The sequence below is a fragment of the Psittacula echo genome (genome assembly GCF_963264785.1).
Source record: "Psittacula echo genome assembly, chromosome: 3".
Classification (NCBI taxonomy): Eukaryota; Metazoa; Chordata; class Aves; order Psittaciformes; family Psittacidae; genus Psittacula; species Psittacula echo.
In genome coordinates, this window is record NC_137736.1 from 46,803,372 (window position 1) to 46,823,554 (window position 20,183).

A 20,183-nucleotide genomic window follows, 5' to 3' on the forward strand; every position below is an offset into this window, starting at 1 on the left:
AAGTTTCATAATGGCTTTTTCTTTCAATAGCTTTTGCATATACTGTTATAAATGTATTATTTAAATATAGTATCTTTTTTCAAAACCAATAATTAAGTCTTTAAACTAAAATATATTTGTTTCATAGATACAGTTAAAGATGAAGAAACCTCTAGTTTATAATAAGGAACTGAATAAACCTCAGACCTACAGTTCCCTCCACGCATGAATTATGCAAAGTCATTCTTCCTTGGAACTTCTGTTTTGCTACGTGTAAAAAAGAAGGATAATCCATGTCCAATTTTAGAAGAGTTTTAAAAATTAAGAAAAACAATTAGGATTGAGGATTTTTAAGGATTCTCTGTTGCATATGCTATAAAACCTTATACTCAAAAGCATTGCTTAAAACAGTACAATCTTAAATATTGTACACAGGTTTTAAGGTTGCAGTGGGACACTTGCGAAGATTTGCAGATTTTAACATGTCTAAATCAGGTCAACAGCAAACTGATCAACCTGAAGAGGATCAGTGGGAGGTTTGTGTTTCTACTTAAGGTTATTAGGTGACTCATAATCGAATTGTAGCTGATTGGGACTTCTTAAGGTTCAGGGGAGTCCCACAAGCCTCATAACACTTTCAGGGTAGTAATTAGCTTCTTAGCAGCCTTGTCTTTTTCAAGAGGATTACCCAGGTTTAGCCATGAGGCAGCTGCTCAGGAATCACCATCTTTTGAGTACCATAATAGAAATCACAGTTTTTTACTGTGAGAGTGGTGATGCCCTGGCACAGGTTGCCCAGAGAAGCTGTGGCTGCCCCATCCCTGGCAGTGTTCAAGGCCAGGCTGGATGGGGCTCTGAGAAACCTGGTCTGAGCAACCTGGAAGGTGTCACTGCCCATGGCAGGGGGTTGGAACTACATGAGCTTTAAGGTCCCTTCCAACCCAAACCAGCCTATGATTCTATGATTAATATCTATATGTGCGTATTTATACACACGAAAATATATATGCACATGCATGGTCCTGTTTTATTATTTATCCTTAACTGGGATTATGTAAGTGTGCTTTTACTTGTAGGAAACCTTGATCTTTAGTAAGTTGAACAAAATAAATGAACATAGGTTTTGAGCAGTTAAAACCTAGCATTACAGTTCCATGCACCACAGTATCTGAAATAGATCGGTAAGTATGTCAATGTGTTACAAGTAAAAATGTGTTAGATATAGTGTTAATAAGAATGTAAAATATGAATGAAAACCATTAATGAACTGCTTACTCTGGTAATATTAATTTATTTTGTTCAACTTCCCCTGATAAATTACCTTTTGCTTTACAAGGTACTGCACTGGATATACTTTTCAATCAAAGTAAGTTATCATTTGCAAAGAAATAATATGATACCAGTACAGCTACTGCATAAAACCTAGCAGGTCAACTCAGTCTCTGAAAGTGAGGTAGCAATTCTTTTTCCAATGAATTTTTTTAGTTGTTCATGATACTTCACTGTATCCATTTCTACTACTTAAACTACATTCCATGTTAAAATTCCTGATTAATTTTGAAAGATCCACCGTAAAATTACCTCTGTAAAAGCTGCCAACTCTTCTCGGAACAGGGTCATTATACAGAATTCTATTCTCCTTAGTAGATGCTCCATCTTCTGAGTGTGGATCATGATACGCCCCACCCTAAACAAAAGAAGAATCAACTCTTTAAAATGAAAGATTACAAACTGATTTGCAGTTTTTAACCAATATACATAAGCAAGAAACCCCAAACTTAACCACATATGATTTTCCTTTCATGGTATTAATAACTGTCAATATCAACTCAGAGACTATGTAATCAACAATTATCTGGTTTTGCTGCTTGCTTGCTTTTTCCAAAATGACATTAAAATTACAAGTAGGAGGGAAAATTTTTTTAAAGTCCCGAGCATGATTCAGACCCTCAGATTTTTGCCGTGAATGAAACACAGCTGTAACATCTCTGAAGGAATCTTCTACTGGAGGCCTTGCTAAATTAATTTCTGATAGAATCTGTTCACTCTGTTACTGGTAATCTTTAAAATGCAAAGAAGAAATGCATATAGTTTGTGACAACTGCAACACTAAAGCACTTTCTCTTATCAGCTGTTATACAGCAGTACCTAGAGGTACCAAACGTCACAAAATCAACTTCATGCAAAATAAGAGGTGTTCCTGAGCCAAGAAATCTATAAGCTAAATAGTTAGACAGGCTAGCAAAAAGAATATCATTATCTCTACCTTACTCTACTGAATGCAGTACTTCCTGGAAGTACTTGAAGCAAAAGCTTAAGTAAGCCCTTAGAAACATCCATATGTACGTAATTTGCCAGGAAATATGATTAAACCCCACTCTTAGATGCTGCAATATGGACCAACCAGATAAAATTCAATGCTCTCAACAAGAACCCACAGGAAACTGTACTGAAACCCCTGTAAGAATTTTAACATACAATGTCCAAGAAAAAGGTTAAAAAACCAAATCCACAAAAAAAGCCCAACTAGAATTAAAAATTGTTATTACAATTCACTTTACAAGTGACTCACAAAATCTATTTTGCCTTTTGTTAATGAAGATCTGGTCTCACTGTCACAGATAACACAATCCTAGAAACTCTGCCAAGATGAGAAGTGCAGCTACAGCACTGATTTATATCACAGTTTGATACTTCTAAAATTTACAAGAGGTTGAAGTATTTGATTAGATTACTATTTGTGTACGACATCTCTTCTTTGTCAGCAGTTGTTGCAATTATAAGGCAGTAATAGCAACTTGTGCTTGATTTTCTTCTGCTTGCCCCCTTTTGTGTACATTTAAATTAAAACTAAAAAGAGCCCTTTAAGCAAGTGTTGTACTGACACTTGAAAAGCCCTAAAACTAATACTGAATGCAAGTCTGTTTTGTTTTTTTTTAAGTAAAACCTAGCAAACAAAGAATGTTTTTCTTTAAAAAGACTTGGCAGTGCTAAAGAGAAACCAGTGAGAAACTCAAAACATGGATGAGACGAAGCTTCACAAAATACGAGCAGATGGAGAGAGAAGCAGTAGACCTGACTAGAAAAAAAATATAATAGGGAACCAATAAAGAATCTTTGAGAACACTGATGTTATTCCTGATTTTTTAGTTCAGTAATCCTGAGGGAACTGAAGTTCTCTGATTTCTAATGCAGAATGCAGAAGGAAAAAAAAGGCGGGGAGGGTAGGAGAGAGCCAAAGAATGCCTTCTTTGTGAAAGAGTCATAAGAAGATTGACAATTTAATCCTGATTTGTTACTGAAAGTCGTATAAACAAACAAAAAGAGCTTTGCGAATTTACAGACTTGCCATTCTTTTCAGAAGCGTATTTCTCCTTTCAGACTTCTGATGGTTGAAATACAGAATTAAGGCTTGATTTTAAAAATACTGACCATAAAGATAAAGGCAAGTTCTTTACAAATGATCAGGCATTCCAAAGCAAATGAAAATGAACAAAAACTTAAGCAATTAGATGCACATCAATTTCCCTAATTAAAATAAAAGTTGTCAATCAATTATCAAAAACCAAATAATGGTCTGATAAAAACAATCTGCCTCTACATAATATGAAATTAAATCTAAATTACTTATCAAATTAATAGCTGCTTCATAATGCAGAAAAAGATCCTAATGCATTGAAGTATACAAGGTAACATGAGCTTTTATAATCAAAACCTTAAACAAATCAAACATCAAAATGTTGGTACTATTGCCTTTTTACAGTAAAATCCTAAAGAATAAGTAACATTTAACCTGACTGAAATGAGAAATGACTACACACACACACAAAAAGTTTTGACATGGAGCTGCTGTAATCCTTTCTAAGTAGCATTTTCTTTTCTTTTTCTTTCTTTTTTGTTGTTGTTGTTGTTGTTGTTGTATTTCTCCTATTTTGATGAGATCTTTTCTTGTCTGTGAATACACAGTCCTGAATGGAGGAGATGTGGTAAGTACGAAAAAACATATCACACCTTTTTTTGCCCTATTGGAATGAAGAGGCAACCGCTACCTGAAAACTTTTTAATGGTATTTATAGACCACTATCAAGCCAGCTATACATAAACTAAGTAGGCAGAGTTTTTTAGTCTCTCATAATAAAGCACAATTTTAGACCTTAAATAATACTTGCAGCTCTTTGACTTCCTTCCAATTTGTCAACAAATCTGTACTAGGTGTTCTCTCCTTAGAAGTCACAGATGTACATATAGAGAAATAAATATTTTCGTACTTCTGTCTGCACCATTTTGCTCCAATTTTGAGCAATGTTAGAGAAATTTAAAGATCTGTGGACAAATGCAGTCATCTTTACACATCTGGTGTGTAAAGCATCAGATAATTCAGAAGTTTTGTATAAGGAATGTAAGTCAACAGCAGAACTAGCCTCTTCTCTACTCATTAAATAATGCTCACAGTAAAACACAACACGATATCTAGTGACAGTAATCCCTGTAAAGGATCAATTTACTAGTGGCTTCTCCAACCTAAGACCTCTAGGCTAACCCAGTTATTTATCATACTAAGCAAAACAGATATTGCAAGTTTTGATATTCCTCTAGTAAATTATGGCATTTCAGCAATAGCTTCCTGTTATAAGTGAGTGAAAGTATCACTTCAAAAATTAACATTAGCATTCATAACAGAAATACATGCAAACAGAAATACATACAAGAAAAGCAAAATAAAAAATAAGGTTAATTAAGCAAAACAGTACGATAAAAATTACATCAGACAATCTAGGTAAAGACTAGGAACTACTAATGAAATTTGAACTTCAGAAATAAAATTTTCTATTCTAGCATTTCAGTACTTCACGAGAGTGGTATTCATAGACCATTTTTTTAAAACAGCCTCTCATTTTGCACTTGAAATACTTAGCCCTTCGGAGAAAACCCAACATCCCTTTCCTTACAACACGACAAATAAACAAATAATTGCAAACAGAAGACAGAAAGCAGGACACTGTCCCACATGAACTAAAGAGAGGAAGGTAAGCCTTCCATAATAGGCAACATTTTGAACTAACCCTATTAGTATCATCCGTACAGTCTTCTCGTGATGAGCCAACAGATCTTGTGAGTGACTTATGCTGCACCTGTGGAGATAACAGTTGCAGGCTGTTTGCTCTGGCTGCCATCCCTTGCCCTATGCTTAAGCCACCCTCTGAGCCCTTTGACCTCACTCTGTCCCGGCTCACATACATAGAGTGTCTATGAGGGCGCTGCTGTGAAGAAAAAGGACTGGTATAACCTAGACCATAGGAAAAAGATTCATGTGGAGCAGATAGAGAGTGGGAATGGCTTCCATCCATGTGATCTGGCAGTTTTAACTCCTCCATTGTTTTGGAGTGCCTTGTTGGTGGTCTTCTGGTGTCCAGGGTACCCTCGCTGCGGTTATTCCTTCCGGATGGACTGAGCATAGTTCTGTTATCACTGTGTCGAGGAGCAGTTGGACTGGTAGGAGAGTTCAAGTCCATACAGCTGGATGGAAAATACCTACTGCTGTTTGGTTCTGCAGCTTGGGCCCGGGCCTCAGAGAGGTTGCCCACAGATTTTGAGTCTGTGAGAACCCCATGGCTCTTTGACTTTGTCCGATACGAAGGACTCTTAGAAGACTGCGGGATAGTATCAATATAGCTGTGGCGACTGTGCTTATCACCAGGTTGCAGTGTCCCAGTTTTGCTTTGAGAAGTTTCCATAAACGAGTGCCGGTTCTGCTGAGATCTGGTGTTAGACTTCAGGTATTTTGAGCCTGAACCATCAGAACTTTTTGGGTCCACATTAAAATCAAATTCTGTTTTTGCCTTTGTTTCCTTTGGGCTGAGAAGATGTGGCATGTTATTATTGGCTAGATCCTTGTTGCCAGATCCAGGTGTGTTGCTTGATTTTTTTGCATGCATTGGACTATGTGCAGCTCCAGAAAGGTTTCCATTTAGAAAGCTTTCATTTGCTGGAAGACCCTCTTCTCTTGGCCCGCCAGCACCTAGCGCCTGTATATCCTTGCTGTTTGATCTGTGGTGTGACTGCAAAGCAGAACTTTTGCTGGCTTGATTTCTACATTAAAATGCATAAAAAAGCATTAATATACCATATTACATATTCACGATATAATAATTTCAATAAAAGTACACTCATTTCAGAAAGGAGTTGCCATTTAAAACCACAAAATTTAACTGCAGTAAGATCAAATACTGTCAACTAGGCATCAGAAGCTCCACTCAAATAACAGATTTGCAAGTGTTAGCACATTGTTGCTTCTTTCTGGTTATATCCTGATGGAAAAAACTCAGCTTTGGTTAATGGATTTTGCTGACAAAGAAAAATAGGAGGATATAAAGTCCAATCACAGAAATTCCAACATATTTGTAAATAAATATTTACACATTTATGCATGTGAGTAATACATGTGCACATCAATAATGTAAGCACCACATTAAGAAAATTAGCTGTATATTCATTAAAAAATGTCTTAAATACACCTGGCATATCAAAGTGAAGGTAGGCCAATAAAGTATGTCAGCAGTGTCAAAAAAACCTCAATACAATGAATGCTCCAGGCCATCTAATATATGTCTGATTTGGAGGGGGAGGGGAAGTGGAAAAGAGGTTATTGTGCCGGTAAAGACATCCAGATAGAGTGAGCCTGAGCTCAAATCAGCAGAGCAAGCCCTGTAACACCAAACCTAAACCCACGTCTACCACAGGAACCCCAGCTTTTTTAGGAACTTGGCACTATCCCAGTTCTTGGCACACTAGCTCATCTCCAAAGCTGCATCCAAGATTTTCAGCAATCAGACTGACTTGGTCCAGAGCTATTTAGTGATGTCCTTAACCTCTACTCTACTTTCCAGCTCTTGGTTTTGGGATTATGGGACTGAGATATGAGTTGGTTCTGCAAACACTCAGCCTGAATTTATTTCAGCAGGATTTATTATCTCAGGTTTTCTGGCATAAAACCAGTTCTGCTTCTGGACTTACTCTGGCATTGCAAGCTAGCCATGTCTGAGCAATGCTGTAGCTGTACTTGTTAGCCTTGATGGATCTAGGCAGGCTAGGTTAATTTAACTTACAGTTGACTTATTTCTGTATCAAATCTGTGATAATGTAACTCAGAGATATTACTGAGTGTTAAAGTGAAAGCTTACTATACAGATGAGTTTGTACCTTTGTTGATCTTGTTGATAATTACACTTGGATAATGCTAGCCATTTATACACCTAGGATTTTTGTATTACACTCTATTACAGTTCATAAAAATTTAGCAATTTTAAAATTACAGTTAAAATGACAGTTAAAAATATTTTTTAGTTAAAATGAAATTTGGGTTTTTAAAACTTAGAAATATAAGGAATATAGTAATTTTAAATCAAGCTGCTGGGCAAGCCTTTTAGGCAGGAAGTTCCCCAGGGATCTACATTTTGATGTGGCCTCTTTCTGACGCCACATCTCTAGTGGTAAAACTTCTCTCCTAAGATATCTCCTATCTATAGAAGCAGCTAAAACTTTTTGGTATATAGCTCTGAAAAAGTATAGAGTGTATATGCCATCATCCCAAATCTTAAAAGGGTAATTTTTTCTTAATCTCACAGGAAAAACCATCAAAAAACATGGCTAGAATTAAAATCCACTATTATTCTGCTATACTTCAGAGGGTGGCCTTTATGAAAGCTTTTGTCAGAGAAATACCATGAGGCTTTTTGTGCTGAGGACTCTATCCACTAGTAAACCTGGTTCCTTGATGTATTAAAACCACTTGGCTTCTCTCAAACTATGTGGGTCCAACAACGGAGTTGCTGAGCAAATGCACCCTGCTTTAAGTTCAAGCAGACTACACTTGATTCACAACAGCAGAAAAATTCTGTTCATCCACAATTTGGAGCATGACCAATGCACACAGTTTTCAGGACACTTAGCTGCTAAAAATCTGTGCAAATTTTGAACTTTGAAACATCAAAACCTTGGACAGATTTGCACATGTACAATAACGGTAGCATTCCAAAGAAAAGAGCATTCCTTTGGAATCTCAGGCACCCTCCAAGCCACAAAATTCCTAGTGTTGTTCAAGAAAAAGGCTAACATATTTTTAAGACAGGTAAGCTGACTTAATTTTCCTTGTCATATGCAGAAATGGCTGGAATGTTGTCTTATTTTTTATTTTTTTTTTTTTTTTACAGAAAGCATTCAGCCTGATGCAGAAAGTTAGCAAAAATTTCAGATTGAGTAGCTATAATACAGTAAAACTGTGTCTACTTCCTTTATTCAGACAGTCAACATGGAACTGTATATATGTCTCAATATGCCTAACCTGTCAAATGACTACTTTTCTTGTAGATGGTGGTTTATGTAAGCATGATAGCAACTCATAGGCAGAACAAATGTCAGTGATGACAGGGACATGACTACGTTTACCTGTTAGATAATGTGTTGCTGTCTGCGTGGTAAGGTTTTCTTTTAGCTGACCGCGAAGGTGAGCTCCCACAGCGATCCAAGAGTCTTTGGGTTTGAAATGAAGGATGGTTCAAACATTGTTCTGTCAAATATCTGTCTGCTGGATCTAACTTCAGTAAGTTCTTTGGAAAACAAATCCCAAAGTTTAAATGTTAGTATCTGTATTTGCATCAGCAAAAAATATAACAAAATTCAGAACATTACTGGGATAGTTGTTTAATCTACAGAGTTTCTGTGATCAGATGCAACTGCTAAAATAATTTCATGTTGCATTAAACTACATAGGCTACAAGATAAACACTTAAACCCCCCTATGTTCTACTTGGGAGATGGAAGCTCTCAGCCTTGCTTATAATGAAACATATATATGTATATAATGAATATATGTATGCATACATATATATATGTGCTTAAAATGTTTAAAATACAAAAATAGCTAAAAATTTAAAATATGTTTTATGTATATACCTATACATGTTTTAATCATATATATTTTAAACATATTTTTCAGGACATACCTTGCAAAAATGTTTTTTAGAATGAAAAGTATTAAATTTACCACTAACAAAATGCTACAATGAAACAGGCTTAACAAACAGAACAAGCACATGGTAACATTCTTATCCAAACAAAAATAATCTTTTAGTATTTTCAAAAAAATACAAATGTAAGAGTTCTGATTTTTACTTCTAGGGTTCAAGTACACCTGGTAAAACAGTATTCTGAGAAGTCTGAAACGTTTCTTACAGGAACAGGGCAATACAAAACTTATTTTGGAATATTTGAAAATGCACTACTGTCAGCAAGGATAAAGTCTGAATGGCTATTAAGTAAAAAGAATAGCTATTTTTTAAGGGTTATATAGGTTGACTAGAGAACAACACTGTGTACATGTGCAAGTGTACACACACATGCTATGCATATCTGTATATGCAATAACATCGTATTCAGCTACTTGACCACAAACCGGCTTTCCCTTCACAGGATCTAGGCACTTCAAAATGAAAAATGCTCAGGAAATAAAGCAAGTGGCAATCTACATTCCTGAGTAGTTTGGACATATGATATGCAGCATCTTCCTTTCTCAAGTGACAAACTGTACTGAATGATTAACTTCTCTTACCTAATTGATTACTATCACTAGTGATTAGTGATTAGTGACTACAGACCAAGATTTCTAAACTACCTTGGTGGCAGTTTCACTTAGTTTTCACCTAGTGCAACTGCTGGAGAAGCAAATCAGCCAAGGGTAAAACTTCACTCTACTTGCCTGCTGCTGACCAACAGTGAAGTATTGGTGACAAATCAGAGAAGACTGTCTGTAGTGCACCCTCAGCAAGTTGCCGATGACACCAAGTTGTGTGGTTTGGTTGACATGCTGGAGGGAAGGGATGCCATCCAAAGGGACCTTGACACGCTTGTGAGGTGGGCTGATGCCAACCTTATGAAGTTTAACCATGCCAAGTGCAAGGTCCTACACCTGGGTCGGAGCAATCCCAGGCACAGCTACAGGTTGGGCAGAGAAGAGATTCAGAGCAGCCCTGCAGAGAAGGACTTGGGGGTGCTGGTTGATGAGAAAATGAACATGAGCCGGCTTCAGTGTGCGCTCGCAGCCCAGAAAGCCAAATGTATCCTGGGCTGCATCAAAAGGAGCGTGACCAGCAGGTCGAAGGAGGTGATCCTGCCCCTCTACTCTGCGCTCGTGAGACCTCACTTGGAGTATTGTGTACAGTTCTGGTGTCCTCAACATAAGAAGGCCATTGAACTGTTGGAACAAGTCCAGAGGAGGACTACAAGGATGATCAGGGGACTGAAGCACTTACCAGATGAAGATAGGCTGAGAAAGTTGGGGCTGCTCAGCCTGGAGAAGAGAAAGCTGTGTGGAGACCTCATAGCAGCCTTCCAGTATCTGAAGGGGACCTACAAGGATGCTGGGGAGGGACCATTCATTAGGGACTGTAGTGATAGGATAAGGGGTAACGGGTTCAAACTTAAACAGGGGAAGTTTAGATGGGATATAAGGAAGAAATTCTTTACTGAGAGGGTGGTGAGGCACTGGAATGGGTTGCCCAGGGAGGTTGTGAATGCTCCATCCCTGGCAGTGTTCAAGGCCAGGCTGGACAGAGCCTTGGGTGACATGGTTTAGTGTGAGGTGTCCCTGCCCATGGCAGGGGGGTTGGAACTTGATGATCTTAAGGTCCTTTCCAACCCTAACTATTCTATGATTCTATGATTCTAGTGACCATGAGATGATTAGTTAGGAGTCAAAGGAAGGATGAGAAGAGAAGCATCAGGAATGGGACCCAGGATAGCAAACTTCATCTTCTATAAGGAATTACCATGCAAAATCTCTTGAACAACTGCCATTACATCAAAGGTACACAACAAAGCCACTTGATTTTTGAAGAAAATTTTTGAGAGTTCAGTAACAAAGCATCTAATTGTACAGGAGATCTTAAAAATTTGCATAAAGTCAGGTTGGCTAGACAGGGAGTTTCTTACTGAACAAAAATGCAAAACGGGAGTGTATTAGAACTAGAATCAAGGACAAGATACAAAGGAGAAGACTATAAAAGCACTGTGTTAGCACAAGGGTTAGGCCACTTTCAAAGGCCCAAGTCCAGCTGGAGCTAAGGCAAATGAAGAACATCAAGGGTAGAAAGAAGGGGCTCTACAAATATTCTAGTAGTTCACAACTCAGAGTAAATGCATGTCTGCGGCTGAATAGGGGAGACAACTGGATGACAGACGATATAAAAAAAGACTGAAATACTCAATGCCTTTTTGCCCAAGTCATCACATGCTCCCAACCCCAAAATACATACTTGAAAAACAGCATGATTTGTGAAGAAGAGGGAAGGAGAGGAGTAAGGAAGCAACAGGGCCAGATGAGTGCCTTTTCATTAATCTAGCCCAGAAATGCTCTCTAAACAGAGATACAACAGTAACTCCTTACATTAGCTTGCGTAAGTTGAAGTGTAGGTTATTGAGTAATCTAGTAACCAGATCTGAGGTACCCTTGGGAATGCAGATAATGAGAAACACACCAAGCGTGGACATGTGCCAGACTATCCAGTGTCTGGAGAAGAGACAGACATATAGCAAAGTATTTGCAGCATTTGTAGCATGCAACTTAACCACAAGTCTCTTCTGTTCCTTGTAGTCTTTTGCTTATTCTTTCAAATGTTCCAAGTCCTGAAGTAGGTAATGTAGGTCAAATACAAAGTATCCCCTGTACAGAATCCCTGACCTTTCGCACCTCACAGGGAGAAATATGGACAGAAAACTTGCTTCCCTAAAATTACAGTGCTTCATTTCACAACTTTGTAACTTTTAAAATCACACAAAAAGAACCCAGAAGACACTGAGATATAACATAAAAATTAGGATAAAATTAAAAGAAACCCTACACCAGCATGCGTAACAGTTGTTTGAAGAATTATGTTGAAATTGCTGTTCTGCGATATCTGCTACTACAGCTTGAGCTACAGCTAACCATGATGCCAGAAAAAAAGCTTCTGTGAATTAAAAAATAGAAGAGAATGTATAATATCAAACCCAGCAGGTTTTGAGTACCTAATTTTGCAGACTCCATGAAACCAAGATAAAAGCTATGCTGACTCTTTTCATGAGGCAGGGAGATTAAATGAAAGCAATTTGAACCAGTTGTGTTGAAGAAAAGAGTAGAGCAAATTTGGTGTATTTCTGCTGGCTGCATCAGTACTGCTAAAAGCAAGTAAACACACAAGTATACCCCAAAGCAGCTGACCTTTGGTTTCCAAGACAACTGCCACAGATGGGCTTGGGACCACGCATTTAGTTTAGAATTGATTAGCCATAGCCATGCTTCATAGAATCATAGAATCATAGAATAGTTAGGGTTGGAAAGGACCTTAAGATCATCTAGTTCCAACCCCCCTGCTATGGGCAGGGACACCCCACACTAAACCATGTCACCCAAGGCCTCATCCAACCTGGCACTGAACACCGCCAAGGATGGAGCATTCACAACCTCCCTGGGAAACCCATTCCAGTGCCTCACCACCCTCTCAGTAAAGAATTTCTTCCTTATATCCAATCTAAACTTCCCTTGTTTCAGTTTGAACCCGTTACCCCTTGTTCTGTCACTACAATCCCTGATGAAGAGTCCCTCCCCAGCATCCTTGTAGGCCCCCTTCAGATACTTGTCCCAGATTGCCTTTAATTCTTAGGTGGTACCCTTGTGATTCTAAACCTAATTTTTGACATTATAACTTCTTTTTGCAGCTTACTGTGGATGAAATAATGGGAGGGTTGTACTGCAGCTTACCATGTGATGTTTTTATAGTATAATAATAAAAACAATAATACACATTGCATACCCAGAAACATGGCACAAATATACAGCACTAGGCTTTACGATGTTTGGCCCTTTTTAGGGGAGCTAGCTTTCCCTAATTGCCTGTAAGAAACTGTCTCACGACCATGTCCTAGTTTGGCCACGGGTAACTAGCTGACTTGTTCCAAAACAGGACTGAAGAGTAATTTAGCATACACACTGTGTAGAGGTGAGGGACAGCAGGCAGATTAAGGGCTTAGATTAAAAAACCAATACTGTGCTTCAACTTTGTCTTTGACAACTGTCCACATCCTCATGCTATTCCAACAACAAATGACCAACTCAGGTTAGCCTAAATACTCTGTTGATTTACCTAAATTTTTTACTGTTTGAGAGCTCATACTCCAACATTACTGAGGTAACCTGTGCATCTGAATGTATGTCAGTGTGAATGCATATTGCTGCAAATGACAGTGATTCTTTTTTCTGTATTACACATTGCTTATCAAATAGGTCCAACTTGAACACTCTCCTGGCATTTGCAAGGAGTGTTTCTTCCTTATTCCCCGGAAACATCAAGCCTTGCTACAAACAACGGTGATACCAAAATATCTCAAAGGAAGCTCACAAATACTTTTAAGATGTATTATATTGGGAAACAAATATAAAAAGTCACATCTTTCCCCACATATTACAGACAAAAAATAAAACACATTTTCCTACCTTCATAAGATCAAGCAATACACCACTTAAAATTCCCAAGTATCTTCTCTCTAAAGACTGTGGATGATTGACTGCTGGAAACTGTAAAAATAATATAGCATAAATATACTGGCAATGTAAACAAGGTATACATGAATATAGTATTTCAAAAACAGAAACCACATAATGAATCAAGGCATGTAATTAATGGGAGTCATCGGCACTGAAAAAGTTAGTGATTCATGAAATAATAAAACAACATTATAATGAAAACAAATAACTGTTCATGTGTAACATGCATTTGCTCAATCAAAGAAAGTATTCTTGATTAGCAGGGCAGTCAAGGAACCTCCCTCAAACAAGAAATAATCAATTTAGCTTCATAAATGTGCTTGTGGCATTATGATTAACAAAAGGTGGGAGGTTAGATTCAGAAATAGCCTAAGTAATACATACTTTTAAAAGATTAAAAATAGCTTTGAGATAATTTGAGAGAGCGAATACAGTATTAAATAAATGCTAATGATTAACAGACATTACCATCATGGTTTTAGTGAAAAACATCAAAACCCCAAAGGTTTAAGACTCAGGATTACTCCTGTGGTCGTGCTGCAGTAAGAACTGGCAACACCATGAGAAGTAGTGCACACTGCTGGAGGGCATCTTTTGTCAACTAGAGTCTGGACAAAACCTGATGAAGGCAGTATTTGAAACTAACCCTGTCTAGAAAGAAGAACAGGAGAGGCACGAATGATTTGAAGAAAGAAAAAACAAAGCACAGGGTTTATTTTTTTTTTTTTCTTGCTTTGTTAGCAAGGCAAAAGTAAAACAAAGACAGAATTTTTCTTCTTAGCAAATAAAAGTTGCTATTTCATTGCTATAATGTATCATCAAGTACAATGTGTTAAAAAGAAACAGATAAAGATCCATTTCTTGACTGCACTGAACTGACAACAAACAAATAGATAAACTCATTTCAGTGCTGTAAGTTAAAATTTAAGACCTAAACATATATGCCAGTGTTTTCAGAATTAGAAATTAGGGCTGGATTCCCAACAGAGGCATAAAAACCCTCATGGATTTAACTTATGCTGATTTGAGAGAAATATGCATTTGAATACCAGAGAAGACTGGAAAAAAGACAAACCAAACCAAACCAGCAATCAGCCAGCCTATTGCATTAATCACCGTTTATCCACAGCTATGCAACTGAGATCCAGACGCTTTGTTAGCAGTTCAGAGAGTTGTCGAATTTGCCTAATACTATGCAAGTGTTTCAGTTGCAGCCTCGCTTGATCCCATCCACATCCTAAGTATTTTCTAAAAAGTCATCTTAAGCTAAGACATCAAAGCAAGAATACTGACAATAGGAAGCACATAGTGTTCTTGCCTACAGGTACAGGAAAGCCATCATTGTATGTTCAAATGGGCTCAAGTCATACATAAAATATATCCACATAAAATACTGAGTTATGGTTAAAAATCACTGAAAATACAAGAAAGCAATAAAATTCAAGTCAGTGATTAAGACAAACAGCAACAACAACAAAATATCGACAAAGATGAAGATAAAATTTTTACATGGGTGCTTGCTATGGTATTAAAACAGATAAGAACTATATGTTTGGTCTAAATATGCCAATGAGCAGGAAGTACTGAAGACTTTCATTCCTTAACTTTCACTTCGGCATTTTTCAGCTCTCACATCTAGGGCTTGCCTATATTTACATGATCACCTTCCTCAAATTAAATACTACCATCAAACCTATGCTTTAAAGAGCAACACAGAATTAACACTCATTTCCAAAAATGCATTTTATTTGGAAGCAAACTGCATTGTATGTGCACTGTATACATGTGTTAGACCACTATGAATTGCTGCCCATTGTTTGTACTAGCATTATTTTTCATAAATTACACTATGTGAGCTTTGAAGGAAAATGAAAGAACATTAGTTTAAATGTTTTTGTTCCTAAATAGTCTCTATAATTCTCTGTAAGTCTCTATAATTTTCTTTTTACTCTGCTTTTTTTAGGTCCAAGTCTGCTGTGTTCATCTTAGATACCAATTTAGGTGAATCATGGCTTCCATGCTTCCTCCACTTTTTACATGAACCAAATGGCAAAACATACTTGTCTTCATGTAGAATGACTATCGTAAAGAAGATTTTACATCTGGAATGATCAAGGAAACATGAAAATGTGCCAAAGCCATGCAAAGCAGTAATAAGAGATGGCTATTGACTGGAATTGTTCAGATTCTCCACCATATTTATAATTTATTTGTAGAACAATATTTACAGCCCTACCTTATCACTCACATTCCATAAAGGCATGAGCTTATTGGTACTTTATGATCCCATATTATTTTATTTCCTTAGGCATTCAACATTCCATGGATATTTCTTCCTCAGAAGAACTGAAAAGAGATTACTAATACTCCCTAAACCTCAGAACTGAGGAAAACTATATATATATATATATATTTTCTTGGAGGAAATGAGCAGAAAAGACAAAGTTTGCAAATGTACATCTGTATATACGTGCATGTGGTGCTGGAGTGTCTGTATTAGAATTTTAAAAATCCCATGCTATAGTATGGCAGTACTCACAGCTACGGTAATGTAGAAATTCACAAAACTTAAACATATGGATAAACAATTCCACAGCATGGCTAGCTTCAATCTCATGAATACCCAGAGCCAGATCCAGCTTGTAAATAATAATTTGCATGATCACAGCTTACCTTCTATCTACTATGCAACAGAGAATCTTCCACTATTAAACACTATGCTATATGCAGAAAAATGTACTTTTAAGGTTGTCTTATAGCATGAATCCCATGATTTAACTATTGAATATCACATTCAGAAACAATTTTTTTGTCAGCATTTTAATCTTTAAGCCATTACTCAGATTTTACTTCAGTGTTTAAAAAATACTCTCTATTAGAAGGCATATGTCACTGTCATCATCACTAGTATCCTGACTTTACAGATGGAGCTAAGAAGGCAGCAACATGTTTGAGGGCAAGTAATAAACCACTGATCCAGGATGAGAGCAGAGACTTGTAACTCTCAACCCTGTGTTAATCACATTAAGTCCATGCTCTCTTCTTGAATTACTGTATTTTAAAGCTACAAAACAAAGATACTTCAATCTCATCCTAAGACATTACAGAGCATTTATCCAAATCAGATTACACTGCACAACTAGAACTGCTGTAAAATAGTTGAAGAAGCACTAATTTATTTTGCTTACAACTTTTAAAGCATTGCTTTCCTGATAAGGGGTTATAAATTTTTTAAACAGGAAATCCTATCCAGCCCACTGTTCTAGACAGGATCAAATATAAATAGGAACTTGCAAGAAATGCTCATCTAATAATTGTTTTAAACCCTTCACTGATGGAGATCCACAAACTTCAACAAAAACTCTTAGGAATTAGCTATCCTAATACCTAAAATAATTATCTTAACACCTTAACCCAAGTATTTATTTTCTTATCATCATCAGCTAAACCAAATCAATGACAACTTTTAAGACACTTTAACACAACTAGGTCCCCTCTCTTTCCCGTTATCGTTCTCTAAATTTTCTATTTCACAGGATAAAACTCAAATCTTGAGTCTTTACCACAGATTAGGTCTTCTAAAACCTTTCTATGCCTTTTTGTGGGTTTTTACACTAATGATATCAGACCATTTGTCAAGATCAAAGATTCACCTTTCTAAGCAACATTCATGACTAAAAAATGCCAACCAAAACTGAGTTATAAGGAAACATGAGTACAATCACTGACCAGGTATTGTTAAAGATAACAGAGCTATTACTTATGTATATTGCTTCTGGGATTTTGCCATATTGCACATAACAGCTTGAGCAGCTTCTTCACACTAGTGTGTCTGTCATTACATGTTATTAGCAAATCCCTGGAAGAGGAACAATGCTAACACTAGGAAGAGCTTTTTTACTCACGTGGCTTACATCACCTCTCCAGGACTACAAGTCAAAAGGCAAAATGCTCCTCTGCCATGACAGCAGCATCTATGGCTTAGATTATTTCAACACAGCAGCCTGAAGATAGCAGGCATGAATTTTCCATACCTCAAACTGGCAGAGCTATACCACTAAATTTCACGTTGTAAACTTTGCAGGGTAATGCTAAGCTGGGTATAAATGCTAACATGCATGTCAAAAAAGTGAAAGAAATGAAAGAAAAATTTTTATTCAACTTTAAGCAGTAGAAATAACACATTCATAAACTCAGTACTGGTGTGATCAGAATTTTACTTTAAGTTATGAATGCCTTATAGTCTAAATATCCTATACCTACACAGAAACACATGCAATACATAATGCACAATGTAAATGAAAAGAACTTTCACAGCAAGAATGACAATACTGTAAATACTGTGTGAGTAAATAAAATACTAAAAAAAAGAACAAAGCTTTCTCTTACCCGCAAGCCATGGAAGCGTGGGTTGCTATAGAAGAGCTTCATCTGCTCGGCTGGCAGTGGGCCTAGCACCTTCTGAATGGTAAAGAGTTGGTCAATCTCACTCTCACCAGGAAACAAGGGCTGCCCGTCACTCAGCTCTCCCAGGATACAGCCTACAGACCACATATCCACAGCCTTTCCATAAGGGGCTCTGTAAAGTGAACACACAATGTCGTCTTTCACTAACTGACACTGTCTTCTTACTGAGCTGTTTCAATTTACAGGCCATATTTCCCATGGCCTGCTTCCTTACAACACAGAAAAATAGACTTTGATATTAAAGAAACTACCTCAAATACCAAGTCCTCTGTTTCTGCCATGGATTGTCTGATGTATCACTGCTTGAGACGGCAGAAGCAGAATTCTCAAGTACCTCAAGGGATCTGGCTACCTTTGTGAAAAATCTTACGTACAGGAATGGTCTTTCTGACTGTGAAGCAGTTACCATTCCCAGTTAAACTACCATTAACTTCTCTGCTCTCCAAGGGGTTAATGACTCTGCTCTATTTCTGCATCACATTTCTTTTTCCATTGTGCTTAACAGGTGGATAGGCATCCTGGTTTTGGCCACTAGGAGAACAGAAATGATATAAAATCTCTGTTGCAGCATTCACACAGTGGAATTTTTAATTAGAGAGAAAATAGAATGTCCCTGAAAACTATTCCTTAAAAAACACAGGCGAAGAAGCAGTGAAAGCATCGTAAAATAGGTAATTCCTGTTTTGGAGCAAAATCACAGGAGGGGTTTTGGGGAGGAATTCTGATGTGTAGTCTGTGTGCACAAGCAATGTTGTGTGGTAAGGAAGACGGTACCTCGTATTCTAAACTACTAGTAACAAAAGATGCTAGGTCAGCAATGAAAGTACTTAACAGAAGAGGCAACATGGACACTCTAGTCAGGAGAGACCATAGACTTGAAGATGGTTTGTAAGACATGTAGGACAAAATCGGAATGTAGAGAATGGAAGTTTGTGTGAAGAGAGTTGTAGACTACTGTGACATTCATTCTAAAGTCACAAACATTGAAGAAACAGAGAATCGCTGGAGAGCGACTCTTCATCAGAGTAGTGATAGGACAAGGTTTAAACTTGAACAGGAGAAGTTAAGGTTAGATATAAGGAAGAAATTCTTTACTGTAGGTGGTGAGGCACTGCAACGGGTTGCCCAAAGAAGTGGTAAATGCTCCATCCCTGGCACTGTTCAAGGCCAGGTTGGACAGATTTGGTGACATGGTCTAGGGTGAGGCATTCCTGCCCATGGCAGGGGGGTTGGAACTAGATGATCTTAATGTCCTTTCCAACCGTAAGTATTCTATGATTCTATGACAGTTCATGATTTTCACTCTAAGATTCTGTTCTGTTCCTCGGCAAGTTTGTTTAGCTGCCTACCTCAACTGTACAACAGGTAATGCACTACATACTTGTAGTTGTTCATTGTTCCTACTACAGATTGATGCAATTCCTTTTCTGTATGCTTGAGTTCTTGCTTGTTGAATTTGTAAAAAAATTTCGTAAACATCCAACTTATTCCAAGATTCTCTGTTGGATGTTTAGGTTTTGAGCAGAATGACTGGAGAATCCTTCTCATGTAAAAGAAAAAGCATATAAAAAGAATAAAGACTGGAACAAGATTGAACTGAAACCACATCTCACTGACTCTCTTTTTGAAACTTGTAATCCAACAACTCAGCCTCTGTTTCAAGATATTTTTCAGTTACAGCTGGCTTGCCTATTTCTGGAATAAGACAGCACCAAGAGTTGGAGGTGACAAATCCTATGCTAAATCTGTTCTCTTTGCTCCTTCCTTATGATGTCCTTCAATAAATTCTTCCTGTCTACTAAAAAGCTAGCATCATCCTTCTGAGCCTTTACCAGCACTTCAGCAGTGCTGGTAAAGGGTAATTGGAAATGAAAACCAAATTATAGTTTTGACTGAAAGGATGAAGAGGAGTGTAGTGTGGTGAAAGTTGCACTACCATTGCTATGTGACGTCTATCACAAGGCTCATGGAATATCTTAAGCTTCAGGACTACCATGGAAACCTCTTATGAAGGGAATGGGCAGCCAGGAATCTGAACTACAGCTGTTATAATTCAGCTTCACATTTTAATCAGCTAAACACTGCTCAGCTCAAGACAGATCAACATGTCAATGATTCATACTGACTTACTGGAAATGGAAAAAAATTAATGAAAATCTGA

At 37.4% G+C, this 20,183-nt stretch overlaps 1 protein-coding gene across 2 annotated transcripts in view; it reads right to left on the reverse strand.

The window, feature by feature from the left end:
* Nucleotides 1-20,183, reverse strand: part of CDKL5 (cyclin dependent kinase like 5) — a gene marked incomplete at its 3' end in the record, with an annotated part of 76,818 nt that overhangs the window by 15,139 nt on the left and 41,496 nt on the right. The window contains exons 8-13 of one of the 2 annotated variants that reach the window (XM_080613807.1): nt 17,945-18,134; nt 13,505-13,585; nt 8,425-8,585; nt 5,043-6,069; nt 1,928-2,026; nt 1,561-1,666 (exon numbers count right to left, since the gene is read on the reverse strand). In XM_080613807.1, coding sequence (XP_080469933.1) covers nt 1,561-1,666; nt 1,928-2,026; nt 5,043-6,069; nt 8,425-8,585; nt 13,505-13,585; nt 17,945-18,134 — 1,664 coding nt within the window. The remainder of the gene's footprint in view (nt 1-1,560; nt 1,667-1,927; nt 2,027-5,042; nt 6,070-8,424; nt 8,586-13,504; nt 13,586-17,944; nt 18,135-20,183) is intronic. The other variant, XM_080613808.1, reaches the window with a different exon arrangement.